The sequence below is a fragment of the Pseudoliparis swirei genome, chromosome 3, assembly GCF_029220125.1.
Source record: "Pseudoliparis swirei isolate HS2019 ecotype Mariana Trench chromosome 3, NWPU_hadal_v1, whole genome shotgun sequence".
NCBI classification, from domain to species: Eukaryota; Metazoa; Chordata; class Actinopteri; order Perciformes; family Liparidae; genus Pseudoliparis; species Pseudoliparis swirei.
Window position 1 is genome coordinate 3,801,716 of NC_079390.1, and position 16,416 is coordinate 3,818,131.

Below are 16,416 nucleotides of genomic sequence, written 5' to 3' on the forward strand. Positions count from 1 at the left end.
TGAATACATGTGTTAAGTTGCAGAGCTCTGTCAAAATAAAGTTGATGACAACATGTGTGAGTGTGTTTAAGTGTCAACCCCAGAGCGTAAAGTCAGTGGTCAAAGTACAGACACAGATACCATCAGCTGATAATGTGAACACACACATTCTCCATCAGACTACTACTGAGCCCTGTAAGACCTCTCTCACACACACACACACACACACACACACACACACACACACACACACACACACACACACACACACACACTAAAACATGTTAATAAAATAGGTTGTATTAATAACTGTATTCGCTCCCTTCCTAAAACCATTCACTAGCCCCACCTTTGACCTTTCCACTCCATCTCTCACCTCCCCTCTCCTCCTAAACCTCCCATGATATAATCAATAACTTTAACAAAATGCATTTTTCTAAACCCGGATAGACCTACAGCTGCTCTCCTCACGCTCTCTTTCCCCACTTCCTCTCTCCCTCCCTCCTTTGTCCCCTCAGCATTTCTCCATGGTGTTTTTCTCGTGCTGTGTCTGAATGGAGAAGCCGGATTCCCCGGACACGGCTCGCCCATCGCCGCCGGGTGCAGGGCTCGCCGATGATGAGGTTCCTGTTGCCACGGCGGCGAGGGCCGAGGGAGCCGTCAGCTCCAAACTCTTTAGGTGTGCGTGTGTGAGACGATGGCTGCCGCTGGCCTACCGAGAGGAACTCTACCACGTCGTCCTTCTCACATGGCCAGTGGTGAGTAGGGGAAAGTTGAAGACTTGGTGTGTGCGGGTGGGATTTGTATTTCATTTCTACTCCTATTTCTAACTTGAGGTGATACAAAAAAAGGAGAAAAACGTGTCTTATGCGTCTGTCAGCTGTAATTATCCAACATGTATATTCTTCTTACAATTACTCATTAACGCCTGTCATTGAATCCAGATTTAATATATTCATGGTTATATTTTCTCACCATTAGGCTCTATAGTTTTTGCAGGATTGTCTCCCACTTTACTTTTTAACAGATATTGTTGTCTCTACCTGATGATGTGCCATGCTTCTTTGTTTTTACAAATATATTATGTAAAAAACGGAATAATACATAATAGAACAGATGTTCAGGAAAGCTGGTCGCTGCCAGAAGCCTTGCTGGAGACCACCGATGGCAAGCATGAAGAAGAATAACTAAATAGAAATAGACATTTATGTCTTTGACGGTCTGATTAAATACAACATTTATGAAAAAACAAGAAGGCTATAGTGGAGTTTATTTTGAATCATGACAGGACAGAGTGCATATATACTTTATTAGTTTCTTTTGAACACTGGAGTGCCAATCCTGCAGCCATGTTTTTAACTAAATGTAATTACCTTCGCATTGAAAATGAGGAAGGTTATGTTTTGATCGCCGTGTATTTATTTATTTGTATGCGTGTTACTCGCATAACACAACAAGTATTAAACCGAATCGCATGAAATTTGGTGGCATGATTGGTTATTATCCGGGGACCATTTGATTAGATTTTGGGATCGATCGGGTCAAAGGTCAAGGTCATGAAAAGTTCAAAATCTTCTTTTTACCATAGCAGGGTCAATCTTTATCCAATTGGCATGCAACTAATGCCAAAACGTTCATAATTCAATGCCCAATCTTGTTATATGCGAAGGTATGCGCTCTACCGAGTGCCCATTCTAGTTTATTGTTTATATGTCTTTTCTGCTGCTGACAATACGACTGCAGTGAATCACAGATGACAAATAATAGAGGATGTTAAATAAGTGAAGCTCTTTGTGCTCAGACCATTGTTCATCCAACACAGTGATGTAGTCTTCTTGACCTGACATTGGCAGGTGAACACCAACAAGCATATTCATAGAGCCAAATACAACATTTGTCAATGTTCAGGGCTAATCTGTTCACTTTCATCCAATTAGATACTCTCTCCAGATGCTGATCCAGGTAGTTACTAGTTTGATGCAGTGCTATACAAGCATCTGCATTACCATGTGTGAAAATAAAGAAGAGTAAGGGGCCTAAGTGACTTCCTACAACCCCACAGCTAATGTTGTAACGCCCTGTTCTGCATCTCCTCGGTCTCCTCATTAGTGTCTCATGCCGTTCACCTGCCCCCCCCAAGCCAAGCTCTCTAGTGTGATTAGTGTGTGTTCCTGCCCTGACCTCCGATTCTCTGCCTGCCCCCTTTTTGGACTTGTTTGCTTTTTGGAACCTTTTGCCTCAGTAAAGAGAGTTTTTGTTATTCACATTGAGTCCTGTCCTGTTTCTCTGCACCTGAGCCTCACCCTGCGACAAACCCTGACGAATGTACCTGCAGTCTAATAAAAGACTCACTGACCATCCATAAGAGTGCTTAAATGTATTAATCGCAGTATCATGGTCTGTTATATCAAATAGACTTGCAGTGACTTTAAGTAATATACATGAAACTGTAATGGAAAGTCATATCAGCAGTTGCAGGTCCTACGTCTATCATAAAATATTTGTATATGTTGTTTGTGTGTTTAGGTATGCATTGTTATATGTAGGTCCTGTGTCGAGAAGTTTAAATAATAGAAAGAAAAGGAATGTATCCACGTTATGTCTTCACATGGTAGATTAAAAAAAGAAAATAATGCTTTGTTTTTTGTTGTTAAATTAAATGTTTTATATAGAAATATCAGCTTTGCATATATTTTCTCAGTTATCTTATTTATAAAGTGCGCCAACTGTTATACATTTAGTGGCTATATTCAGTGTGTGAAGTTACTATTGAATGAGGACAATCTAACAGCGCAATCAATTTCCAGTCTTCAATATTAAATTCAATTCAGTTTATTTTGTATAGCCCATTATCACAAATTACAAATTTGCCTCAGAGGGCTTTACAATCCGTACACATACATCCCTGACCTTTGACCTCACAGAAAAGGAAAAAGAAATATGTATTTACAATACGCAAATGAAATGACTCGATGTCTACAGAGTGAACCTATTTATTTTTAAAAACACCGTTTTCTAACATCAAATGCTTTTTGAGCCCAGATAATAGCAATAATTGATGTATTCGGTTCCACCAGATCAATGATGGGGTGTTTGGTGACTCCGTTTGTTTGTTTCTACAGCTGCTGTCTCGGATGCTGAACTTCCTCCAGCAATTTGTTATCGGCGTCTTCTGCGGTCACATCGGTAATGCAGAACTGGCTGGATACGCTCTGGCCTCAGCGGTGATATTTTTACTCCTATTATTATTATTTTTTATTTATTTTTTATTATTATTATCTATTGTACTAATTCTGTTTATATTTATTCTGTTTAGTATTTTTTCTAATTCCATTTTAAAAAATCATTATTTTCCATGATGTGTGATGGTAATTTTGTGTACCTTTAAACACCAATACTGCCAAATAAATTAGGCAATACTGTGATATTATATTCCAAAAAGACCAATTTATTTACCCATATAAGGAACTGCTAAGATGTTAAATAGCTGTTTGCAGAGCAAAAAGACGAGAAGCGATGGAACATTTAGTTTTTATTAAAATGCACGCAGACAACCAGAACAATAAAGTTACATTATCTCCCCAACTCCAAACTACATATTGATAAAGTAGTAAAAGTATTGTTACTTTGCAAAAAATAAATAAATCTTAAGTCAAAATAAAATCAGTCTTCAATAATAAATACTTGACTAGAGTACGAAATAATTTACTGAAAAAAAGGATTATGTATATATATATATATATATTGGCTGTTCACGCTACAGAGCGCTGCGGTGATGACATGTTTACTTCTTCTTGGATTATTGCAGATAATAAGCTTCTTGGAGATACTTTTATGTTTTTCTATATTAGACAACCTTTATAAACGAAAGCCACTTCATGATTTATGAGAGGATGAATGTAGTTGCCAGAAATAAAAAGCTGGCAGAAGCAAACAGGTAATAAAAGGTAACTATTTGCAAACAGACCCTAATTGACACACAATAAAGCAACATGGATCCTTTTCTACAATATACACACTTTTCTTAAATGTTTTGGTCATATCTGTAACAGTTCAGCTCCACACTTTCCTTTTATTAGTTGTTTTCATCCTGTTTCACTATCGCGTCGTTCCAGATCCTGCTTCCCACCTCGTTAGTCCAACTCCCTTCACCTGTTCTCTCACCTGCCTCTGGCCACTCCCACCTCGTTAGTCCCTCATTCCCTTCACCTGGTCCTCATGCCCATCTCACCTGTTGCCCATTCCCTCGTTAGTCCATGTATACTCAGATCCCCTCACTTGTCCTCTGCCAGATTATCTTGTGTTTTCAGCCCTCGTGCGTTCCACATTGTGTTTGTATATTTCTTAGTGTTCTGTTCCTGATGTGACTCTGAGTAAAGATCATTATTCGCAGTTCTGTCTCCTGAGTCGTGCTATTGGGCCACCCTCTTACTCCCGTGATGATATCATTGAAATTGAGATGTCTTTTGCAAGGAGTGAGAGGAAAAAGACTATTAATGAAGTCGCACATTATTAAAGCACATAGACAACATCCGCATTAGTTTGGTTGTCCGTCTTGGTCTTACACACTCTTGCACTCGCGAAATATTGAACTCTGTTGCTGAACAACAATTAACAAAAGATTAACAAAAGATTTCAGAACTAAAGTCAAACTATGTGTTTTTTTAACCTTTTGACCTCTCAGATGATTAATGTGACCATAACCGCAACAGGCTATGGCCTCTCCCTGGCCTGTGACACGCTCATTTCTCAGGTGAGAAAACCACATCAACAGAACGTTTTTTATGTAATTATTTGGACCCCGTGTAAACAGATTCCGTTCTCTCTTGTCTCATTTGTGTTTCGCAGACATTCGGCAGTGGGAACATGAAACGTGTGGGCGTCATCCTCCAGAGGAGCTCATTGATCCTGCTGCTGTTCTGCCTGCCCTGTTGGGGTCTTCTCATCAACACTCAGAACCTGCTGCTCATCATGCACCAAGAGCACGAGGTGGCCAGGTACACGCACAGTTCATGAATAACTTTATACAAATTAGTGAGTTCAGCATTCTGATGCTCAGTTGATGAAAAAAAAAGAAAGAAAAGAAAGAATGTAATGTTATACTGCATTTATACATTTGCAACAAAAAAAGAGGGGCGTGTCTGAGCCCAAAAGTGAAATATTGTGTTTGCTCTACTAAAATTATTGTTGCTCGTTTGCGTCCCTTTCAGAATCGCTCAGATCTACGTGATGGCATTTATTCCAGCTGTTCCAGTGAGTGCATTGAACTGAAACAGTGTGGACTCAAATATCTATTGGCTAATTAAATGAATGTGAACAGGTTTATTTTGCGATATTCTGCACATTAGGACATCACATTGCATCACATGCCATTTAGCTGACGCTTTTATCCAAAGCGACTTAAAATAAGTCAGTACAAACTCAGAACCACAAGAATCCAGAAAGTAAAATTTCTTCAAGAAAGCCAAACTACAAAAATACCATAAGTAATACCATAAGTAATACTATTAGTAAGTGCCATTTAAGTTCCTGAGGTGCTAATCTGTTTTTATTCATACTTACTATATGTTCTGTATTAAAGAAAACAACAAGAAGATTAGAAAGACTAATAGTCAACCATTTTCATCAGATTATCTGCACGCAGGTTAATTTATGTGTTACAAAGACAGTAATTTTAACAGTTAAAAGAGTGTTTGCAAATCCTGGTTGTTATCTGAGAGGTCTGTTAGTTTTATTCTCTAACTTTCTTTGTTCAGGCCATGTACCTGCTCCAGCTGCAAGTGTCTTACTTACAAAACCAAGTAAGTTCCTAATAGAAAAGAGATGCACTATTTTGGTGTCCTGCCTCAAAAAAATGGACTGCAATGTTTTTATTTCCCCCCGAAATTTTTATTTTAAAATGGTTGCACATGGACATTCACATCAGGCTCAGTTGCACTTTGTGTGGTGCTATTTCACAAATGTTAGCATGCATACATGAAAATGGTGAGCATTGAGAACATATTATATATATTGACGTTAGCATTTAGCTAAAATCACTGCTCTTGATACCAGAATGCTGTCTTCATCCTGCATTTGTTGTCTGTTTTCAAACTTGCATGGATAATATATTATATAATTGTATAATATGTTTGAATAGTAGCTGTAAATGGAACAGCTGATTATTGATTGTGTGTCTCTATTTGTCTGCCAGGGGATCACTCAGCCTCAGATGTACACAGCAGCAGCAGCAAACGTTGTTAATTTGGGGGCCAACTACGTCTTAATTCACAGCCTCGAGATGGGAGTCATGTAAGTGTGTTGCGTCTCCTGACCTTTAAAAAACAAAAAAACAAAAAACTGTATGTGTTTGTGTTGCTATGGTGTCAAGTGCCCTTACCGATTAAATATAATATGCCTCTCTAGACTATTTAAAGCAGATGAACTCTTTCTCTAACCTGGTCATTTGGAGCATAGAAGAGGGCAGAGAGCTCATTGTGCATTTTAATCTATATAAGAAGTGTTAGTTTTTTTGGTTAGAACAGAGCAGAATACTGATGTTTATTATTTTTGTATAATAAGTTAGTGAGTGAGGCAGTAAAGGGTAGGAGCTCTGGCAGGAGTTGATTCTGGTGCAGCTGGACAAACATTTCATTCAACAGGTCCTTGGGGTCAGGTCTCTCCCTCTCTCCACATCATTAAAGCTTTTTCTCAGAAGAGAACTCGATCCACTGTCCATTGTGCAGTCCTTTTTCGTCTTTGCCCGAGAGGGAGAGAGAGAGAGACAGAGAGAGGGATGCAGTCACAGTTAAAGTAGTAGTCACTGGACATCCCTTCAAAATAAAACTATGTTCCATAATGTGTGTTTGCAGTGGATCAGCAATAGCTAACAGCCTCTGTCAGATCACTTCCTGCCTGCTGCTCTACGGCTACATCAGATGGAAGAAGCTTCATCTGCCTACATGGGGAGGTGAGTTACACACACATGTCAATGTGATAAATGGCCAAATCAGCATTTCTATTACACATCTCGGTGAAAAGGCAAATGATGCATGTGTAAGCAGTTGTGTTATTAAATCTATCTTTGTAGATCTGTCGCCACCTACAGGTCATATTGAGTATAACCTCCCTGTGTTGACCTTTCTGCAGGCTGGTCCACCGCCTGTCTGCAGGACTGGGGCTCCTATATGAAGCTGGCTATTCCCAGTACATTGATGGTCTGCTTTGATTGGTGGGTCTGGGATATTGGGGGTTTCCTTGCTGGTTAGTGTGGCTTTTGTTTCAAATGTATTTAATAGGGCTGTGAAACTAGTAAAAATTTTAATCGGATTAATCACAGGTTTTTGTGGATTAATCATGATTAATCACATATTACCGATATTCTCGGTATATTTTGTGAGAACATAGAGATTTATGACAAAAGACGGATATATACATTTATACATTCTTCTATACAATGGTGCTGCAACTCAGCAGTTATTTAGCAGTTTTCTTCCATATGGAACATTAATACATCTTCATCCTAAACAGAATGTTTAACCCTCCTGTTACCTTTCGGGTCAATTTGACCCCATTCAATGTTTAATGTCGGTGTTCTTTGGGGTCAATTTGACCCCAGGCTGTTTTTCACTGTGTCAAACATATCAGAAATATCAACTTTTTTATTTATTTAAAGGGCTATTTAGGGAGTCAACAAACAAACATAAAGTACCTCACACTTAAACTTGGGAAGCAATATTAATTCTAATAATTTTCTGGAGGTTTTAATTGCTGGGGTCAAATTGACCCCGAGGGGAAAATATGTTCGTAAATGTAAAGGTAACAGGAGGGTTAAACAGAGCATGTTTCTCTTGTTTGTCAACCATTAACTCCACCATGACACAATCTAAAGGTGGACAGATTGACAAGTGACTTTTTTTTGCTCGGTCCCGATGCGCGCGCACGGAGCTCTGTGGCGCGCGAGACGGAGATCGATAAGTGTTAACGCAACGCGTAGAGACAGAGATGACATGCTGCTGTGGAGATACGATCAACAACAGACGTTTAGTTTAATAAAAGAACAAAGACGTGCTATAGAGAACATGTCAGGGGCGGGCCAATCTCTTTAATGTCATGCGATCTACCAACACTACGCCGCGATCGACTGGCAGGTCGCGATCGACGTGTTGAGACCCTGATCTACAGGAAGTAAAAGTCGTAACAAGGTTTCCGGAGGTGAACCTGCGGAAGGATCATTACCGATGAACAGACCGTCTGCATGAGAGCGGACAGAGTTCAGGTTGAAGTGGTGTATTGGAAGCTCATTTTGCAAGTGACTTTTTTTTCGTCCCGACGACCAACAACAGACGGATTGGAAGCTCATTCTGCGCATGCGTTAAATGCGTTTAAAAAAAACAACTAGTTAAACCTGTAATTGAATTAACTGAGTTAACGCGTTATTTTTCACAGCACTAGTATTTAAATACCTTTTGAGGGGAGCTGGAAAAAAGTTTAAGTAAGGCCAAACTGGAGCGTGTGTTTGACTATTTTTTCGACAAACAAATACTTAAACCATTTGAATAATAGTAAAGAGATGGCATTTTGTTCGGTATTTCCCCGTCAAAAGACACATTAAGTTTTTAAGACATATATATTGGCTTTTTTTGGTAGCTTAAAGCTTTAAGGATATAACACAGGGCCTCCCCCACCCACAGTAACTATCTCACCATAAGTTAACTTTATTTGGTCAAATAAAGTATGGGTGTTGGACATGGACACCTTTCCCCAGGCAGTAAGAGAATAAAAATATGTGTAACATAAAACAATATTTTCTCTTCCTCATACATTTAACCGTAGTCAGATTTATAAAGCAGCAGGCAGCTGTCTGCAGTTTACAGTGTTTTGGTAAAAAATGTTTGATTTTGACCTTTATCGTATTAGGTGTACTGGGCGAGTTGGATCTGGCTGCCCAGCAGGTGATGTTGGAAGTAGCAGCCATTACATTTATGGTATGCATCATCCAATCTGCATGTCTCCTCTGCGTCTCCTCGGTCTTGATTGCTTCATTCCCTTCACCTGCCCTCAGCCACTCTTGTCTCGTTAGTGTTTCATGCTGTACACCTGTTCCCCCCCCCCCCGCCCCTTTATATTGTGCCTGTCTTTTCCTTGTCTCCTGTCGGTTTATTGTCATTTAGGTACTTTTTTAACAATAAATCAGTATGCTGGGGAATGATCTTAGTTACTTTATGAGAAGGTTAATGCTCTCAATATCTGCACGTCAAGGAAGGATTAGTTTAGCTTAGCATTAGGACCATGTCGGAAAAACAGCGAGTCAAAAATAAAAATGGGTACAGTCACTTTCCTTGTCACTCCTGTATCCATTGCCAGAGACATTCTGCAAAAATATTATATTAGATAGATAAAGTTACAGCGTAAAACTTCCATCAAATCACAAATTAATGTTTTTAGATTAGAGATAAGATATATACTTTATTAATCCCCAAGGGGAAATTAGTTCTCTGCATTTAACCCATCCTTAGTTATTAAGGAGCAGTGGGCTGCAGTGATTGAAGCAACTGGGTTCAGTGCCTTGCTCAAGGACACTTCACCTTGCAACTAATGGGGAGAGCCGTGATCGAACCGACAACCTTGGGGTTGCAGGACGACCCCCTTACCCCACTGAGCTACAGCCACATTTCTGCTCATGTAATATTTAACCGGTGTTTATCTATTCTTGGGGGTTCCGAGAACCCTTAATTTGACACATGCAACTCCCTGAAAGCCTTAATGTCAACATGTTGTGGAGGTCTTTAAAATCATAAGAGCATCATTTGTCACTTGTACTTGTCACTAAAATATATTTTACCAGTATTCATTATTCAAACTGTAATACTAAGAATATGAATAGTAAGTGTGAGATACGATTTTTCACCGTAAATGACAGCCAGATATCGAGGAAGATAACTAAATACTGAGTGTTTATTGTGCTGGTAGGTTTTACTTTTGAACTTTGGACAGTATGGCTTCCAGTCGTTATGCTAAGCTAAGCTAAGCACCTCCTGACTCCTGCGCAGTTGACACACAGTTGACACACAGTTGACACACAGTTGACACACAGTTGACACACAGTTGACACACAGTTGACACACAGTTGACACGGAGGTATTGATTTTTTTCAGAAAGAAAGAAAATAAGTGTGTTCCCCAAAGCTGTGTAACTCATTGTAAGACGGGGTCCTTGCAGTTCCCTCTAGGTTTCCATGTAGCTGCCTGTGTGCGTGTTGGGAACGCTCTGGGGGCCGGGAACCCAGCAACAGCCATAATCACCTGCAAAGTGTCACTGGTTATGTCAGGTAAGAAAACAAATACATACTTGTAAACACAAACATACATAATTAATATAATTTAAACCGTGCTCACTGAAAATATTTGTTTCTGATTGGATGGCAGGTTTATTAATGCTTTAATTGCTTTATTAATGCAAAATAAAATATATACACACATCTAAGATCCAGGTAATTTTTATTTAAAAGTTTGATATTTTGTGAATCTGAAGTATCGCAGAACATTCGTCTTAATTATCTTTCGCGTACCGTCTTCACTTTAGGGGCGCTTGCTGTGTTCCAGGGTATCGTCATCATGAGCACTAAGAACGTCATTGGCTACATATTTACAACTGATGAGTGAGTTTTAGAAGCAACACACCTTCATTCCTGCACACCTGTAATGGAAACTCTGTTTAATTTGGATGTTCTTCTTCTCCTGTCTGCAGAAAAATTGTGGAGATTGTCTCTGTTAGCCTCATAGTCTACACATTTCTACAATTTTTCGATGCTATTCTGGTATGTATTTAAATTTTTGTTTTGCATTGAGCTCAGTCTACACACCCTCTTAATCAATCGTTTCTATCTGTGTGTGTTTTTCAGTGCGTCTGCTCAGGGATTCTTATTGGAGCTGGGATGCAGAAAATTGCGGCCTTGTCCAACCTGGTGTGTTGCTACTGCATCGGTCTGCCGGTGGGAATCGCTCTGATGTTTCCTGCCAAGCTCAGAATATTAGGTAATGTTCCTAATCTATTGCTAAGTGACTTTGATTTTATCCTTTTTTTGGGCTCGGGGTCCCAGCATTGTAATCCAGTTGAACTCTAGATGGAGAGTTTCAACAAAATACAGAACATCGATGCAGTAGCACCACAAATGTTTATATTCTTCTGCCTTGTCAAAAAAAAATGGTGCCTACATTTCCCATAATGCAACAAGATGACCTCGTTCAACATTTAGGCTGTGGTCATCTTGTTTTTTTTATGTACAACCGAACACTGACTAATACATTTCTAGATATACTGTATGTCTATTTACATATTTTTAAATATATAAAAAAATATGTATAATATACCTACACATATGTATGTGTGTATATATTTATGTGTATATATATATATATGTATGTGTGTATATATATGTGTATATATATATATATATATATCTGTATGTATATGTGTATATATAGATGCACTGGCTCCCTCTGGGGTTGGAGGATCATTTTCTTCAAGACTTCTAAACAATCTGACTTCTCTTTGTCCCCTGGTTAGGTTTGTGGCTCGGCATCTTGACGTGTGTTTTCTTTGAGATGAGTTTCTTCCTCTTTCTAATCTTCAAACTCAACTGGAAGAAACTCTCATACAAGGTAAGATGCTCTGATCTTTCTTAGTTAAAATCATGCTAATTTAACTGTGCCAAAGAATTTGAATTGATCTTGTCTCTCAAATCATTCACAACACACAGACCAACTGACACGTTAGTGCTGAACATTGCATACAACATGACACAAATGAATACATTTGAATAGAATTAAGTGCTTTGCTAAATTTTGTGGGTTATTGCGTAATTTTTTTGTCTGAATAATACAAAAATAAAAAAGATGTCTCTCACGTCCCTCACTCTGTGTTTTCAGGCTCAACTGCGAGCCGGAAAGAAAATGGTGGTGATACCGACGCGGCGTGGCAGTACACTGCTGGGTGAGGCCGTGGTGCCTGACACCTCAGACTTCCCCGAAACAGTAAGTGCAAAATAAATAGTAAATAGTGTGTAGTTAAATATGGTTTTAATATTGATTAACAGCAGCATCTTTGCACCCCGAAGGCCCAGTTGGATGGTAAAGAAGCTCCTAAAACGGAGGGCTACAGTCCAGTCAACAGCCAGGACCAGGAGCTGAAAGCGGGTCACGAGGCCAACAACACGAATACAGGAAGAGCCGAGGCGGATGCCGAAAGTACCAAAAAGACTTCAAGCACCAAAACTGCGGCGCTGCTTTCTGTCACCGAGCTGATCTTGCGCCGGGGATTCGTCTTCTTGGTTTCGGTTCTCATTTTACTAACAGGTGTCGCTTGTCACATTGCTTTCCCTGTACAGGAGGCCTCCACTCAGAGCAGGTTCAACTTGACCCAGAACTGGACTAATGACTCTAGTCTTACAACGCTGACTCCACAGGACCTGACCCTAAAGCTCGGTCTTTGACCTCTGGATGTAGACATCTAGCTGCCATGTCTCAGTGCTGCACTCTTCCACTAATCCACAAAAAGCTGGAAGCAACATCAAATGAGACTGAAACGGGCATGATGTCACAAAGATCAAGATTCAACCTGAGCAACATGTGATGCTAAACCTGGACGACAACACACACAATAAATACCTCACGAAAAGACAACTGGGACGTCAAGAAACAGACGTCCACAGACAGCTTCTGTTTTTTACCACTTTTTTCTTATCTCGATTAACATTTTGTGCCAGTGACATTATCTCTCTTATTGACTGATTGATGAATGACGATAATGAATATTAAGCTTGTTATTTTTTACTGTAGGTCGACGGCCAAAATAACATATGGTCATATGATGTTACCTTAATCTAGAAAAGTAGCATTGAAACTAACCAAGCCAAATATTAAAACTGCAGACTGAACTATTCTTCTTAAGTTCAGTTGAAAGGATGAAATACAAACAATATTACCAATTTAAATTTCATCATATTCCTCAAACCTGTTAACCTCCATCCTTATCGCTCGCAAAAATAAAAAACATAGCCAAAATTAATCTGGAAGATCAGACCAGAAATAACTAAAACTCAGTTATTTATTCAATTCAATTCAATTCAGTTTATTTGTATAGCCCAATTTCACAAATTACAAATTTGTCTCGAAGTGCTTTACAATCTGTACACATAGACATCCCTGCCCCAAAACCTCACATCGGATCAGGAAAAACTCCCAAATAACCCTTCAGGGGGAAAAACAGGGAAGAAACCTTCAGGAGAGCAACAGAGGAGGATCCCTCTCCAGGATGGACAGATGCAATAGATGTCATGTGTACAGAAGGAGAGATTTAGAGTTTAAATACATTCAATGAATGTGACAGAGTATGAATAGTTCATAGTAGGCTTATTCCACGATGGAGACCTCCACGATCCATCAGGCAGATGGCGGTGGGGAGGAGGAGTGGGCGGAGTCTCAACAGTGGGCGGAGTCTCAACAGGACAGTTTCAAGTTTCAAGTTTCAAGTTTTTATTGTCACATCCCCTTTTATACAAGTATAATCGGTTCGTGAAATTCTTATATGCAAAACACCCGACAGCAGTAGCAGACTAAAAAAAGAATAAGAATGAGAATAAACTATACAATATCCACACAAAAAAAAGAAGAAAGTATTAACAATATATATATAAAACAATGTAATAGAATATACATCATGGCAATATATATATATAAAACAATGTAATAAAATATACACTTTTTTTGAGACTATATATATATATATATGTATATACATACAATATATATATACAATATATATATATATAAACAATGTAATAAAATATACACCATGGCCATAGATATTCACAGAATATGTTCTGGTGTGTAGTGTTAATGAGGGTCTCAGTCCTTGTTCAGCAGCCTGATGGCCTGACTGAAGAAGCTGTCCCTCAGTCTGTTTGTCGGCACTTGATACTGCGGTATCGCCTGCCTGACGGTAGAAGGGTGAACAGTTTGTGGCCGGGTGGTTATTGTCTTTCATCATCCGTTTGGCCCTGGCCACGCACCGCTGTATATGTCCAGGATGGAGGAAGCTCACCTCCAACGATGTACTGTGCCGACCGCACCACCCTCTGTAGTGCCCTCGCTCCAGGGCGGTGCAGTTCCCGTACCAGGCGGTGATGCAACCTGTCAGAACACTCTCGATGGTACTGGTGTAGAATGTTCTGAGGATGCGGGGGCCATGTTGAATTTCCTCAGTCGCCTAAGGAAATACAGGCGTTGTTGGGCCCTTTTCACCACGTGAGTGGTGTGCGTGGTCCATGTGAGGTCCTCGGAGATGTGCACGCCGAGGAACTTGAAGCTGACCCTCTCTACTGCAACTCCGTCTATGGAGATGGGGTGCTCTCCTCTCCGCTTCCTGTAGTCCACGATCAGCTCCTTGGTCTTCTTGACGTTGAGGACGAGGCTGTTCTCCTGGCACCACTGTACCAGTGATCCAACCTCCTCCCTATAGGCTGTCTCGCTGTCGTCGGTGATCAGCCCCAACACTGTTGTGTCGTCAGCAAACTTGATGATGACGTTGGAGCTGTGCATGGCCGTGCAGTCGTGGGTGTACAGGAGTAGAGGAGGGCTCAACACGCATCCCTGAGGGCTCCCGTGTTGAGGGTCAGCGGCTCTGAGGTGGTACCGCCCATCCTCACCACCTGGCGGCGGCCCCAGGAAGTCCAGTATCCAGCTGCACATGGTAGAGTGCAGGCCTGACCTCTGAGCTTGGTGTCGAGCTTGGCGGGAACAATAGTGTTGACGCTGAGCTGTAGTCCACAACCAGCATTCAGTTCCTCCCTCCAGGTGGGAAAGTGGATCTGTTTTGACGATATGCAAATTGCCATGGGTCCAGCGTGGCAGGCAACATGGAACAAATGAAGTCCTTGACCAACCTCTCAAGCATTTACTGACAATCGAGGTGAGGGCTACGGGTCTCCAGTCATTCAGGCAGGTTACCTTGGGGTGTTTGGGGACAGGCACAATGGTGGACATCTTGAAGCTCTCAGGAACAACAGCCTGGGACAGGGAGAGGTTGAAGATGTCTGCGAGACTCCTGCCAACTGGTCTGCACATGCTCTGAGCGCCCGGGATGTGGTCGGGACCTGCCGCCTTCGGATGTCCACCGGCTTGAGGCTCTCGTCAGCCTCTGAGATGATCAGCAGGCTGGTCTCCTCGGCGCTGCCTTGGCGGGCTGCCGTTCCGCGACCGAGCAAAGAATGTATTTAGCTCGCCTGGGAGGGAGGTAGAGGAGTTCTCTTCACCGCTGGTTTTCCCTCTGAAGTCCGTGATTGTCTGTAGCCCCTTCCACACACCTCTCACGTCATGGCTCTTGAGCTTTTCCTCCACCTTGTTCCTGAACTCCCGCTTGGCAGAGCCGATGGTCTTCGGAGGTCGGGCTCTTTTGTATTCCGCCATATTCCGAGTCAAAGGCAACATCGCCATTTATCCACGGTTTCTGGTTGGGATAAATCCGAACCGACTTGGTAGGAACAACGTCATCTATGCATTTCTTGATGAACCCGGTGACTGAGGACGCGTACTCACTGACGTTGTTGTCCGACGCGACCCTGTGGCGTAGTCATGAGCAGGAATTCCACGACCCAGACCTCGACGATCCATCAGGCAGATAGGATCTATGCCGTCTCATAGGGTCCGATGACCCCATGAGACGTGAAGTCAAAAGGACTCCGGGGAGAAAGCAGAGTTAGTAACGTGTGATTGAGAGATGAAAATTCATCCTTAAGGAGAGAAAAAAGAGGAGAGAGGTACTCAGTGCATCCTAAAACGTCCCCCGGCAGCTATAAGCCTATAGCAGCATATCAAGGGGCTGGACCAGGGCAAACCTGATTCAGCCCTAACTATAAGCTCTGTCAAAGAGGAAGGTCTTAAGTCTACTCTTAAACGAGGTGACTGTGTCTGCCTCCCGGACTGAAGGTGGAAGCTGGTTCCATAGAAGAGGAGCTTGATAACTAAAGGCTCTGGCTCCCATTCTACTTTTTAAGACTCTAGGATCTACAAGTAGTCCCGCATTTAGTGAGCGTAGCTCTCTAGTGGGGCAATATGGTACTACAAGCTCCTTAAGATATGATGGTGCATCACCAATCAAGGCTTTGTAGGTTAAGAGAAGAATTTTAAAAGTGATTCTTGATTTTATGGGTAGCCAGTGCAGAGCAGCTAGTGCAGGAGTGATGTGATCTCTTTTCTTAGTTTTAGTGAGAACATGAGCTGCAGCATTCTGGATCAACTGGAGGGACCTAAGAGACTTATTAGAGCAGCCTGATAATAAGGAGTTGCAGTAATCCAGTCTCGAAGTAACGAACGTGAATCAATTTTTCTGCATCTTTTGAGACAAGATGTGCCTGATTTTTGAAATATTACGTAGATGAAAGAATGCAGTCCTTGAGAT

At 41.1% G+C, this 16,416-nt stretch overlaps 1 protein-coding gene across 3 annotated transcripts; it reads left to right on the top strand.

Moving 5' to 3' along the window:
- The first annotated feature begins 465 nt into the window (after positions 1 to 465).
- Positions 466 to 12,895, top strand: LOC130189050 (multidrug and toxin extrusion protein 1-like). 3 transcript variants are annotated; one of them, XM_056407685.1, is made up of 17 exons: positions 466 to 737; positions 3,102 to 3,203; positions 4,664 to 4,732; positions 4,828 to 4,976; positions 5,190 to 5,232; positions 5,736 to 5,780; positions 6,173 to 6,270; positions 6,831 to 6,928; positions 7,108 to 7,221; positions 8,878 to 8,945; positions 10,180 to 10,288; positions 10,543 to 10,618; positions 10,708 to 10,777; positions 10,862 to 10,994; positions 11,527 to 11,621; positions 11,889 to 11,993; positions 12,077 to 12,895. In XM_056407685.1, the coding sequence occupies exons 1-17, from the start codon at positions 534 to 536 to the stop codon at positions 12,449 to 12,451; spliced, it is 1,953 nt and encodes a 650-aa protein (XP_056263660.1). In that variant the 5' UTR covers positions 466 to 533; the 3' UTR covers positions 12,452 to 12,895. The 3 variants fall into 3 exon arrangements, with proteins under 3 accessions (XP_056263660.1, XP_056263677.1, XP_056263668.1); XM_056407702.1 differs by lacking the exon at positions 8,878 to 8,945 and having other exon boundaries at positions 10,190 to 10,288; XM_056407693.1 differs by lacking the exon at positions 4,664 to 4,732.
- The last annotated feature ends 3,521 nt before the right edge of the window (positions 12,896 to 16,416 follow it).

Coding starts and splice junctions, on each gene's coding strand:
- LOC130189050 (XM_056407685.1), top strand. CDS start 534: ATGGAGAAGCCGGATTCCCCGGACACGGCTCGCCCATCGCCGCCGGGT. Junction 5,233..5,735: donor CATTTATTCCAGCTGTTCCA/GTGAGTGCATTG, acceptor TTCTTTGTTCAG/GCCATGTACCTGCTCCAGCT. Junction 11,994..12,076: donor CCTCAGACTTCCCCGAAACA/GTAAGTGCAAAA, acceptor TGCACCCCGAAG/GCCCAGTTGGATGGTAAAGA.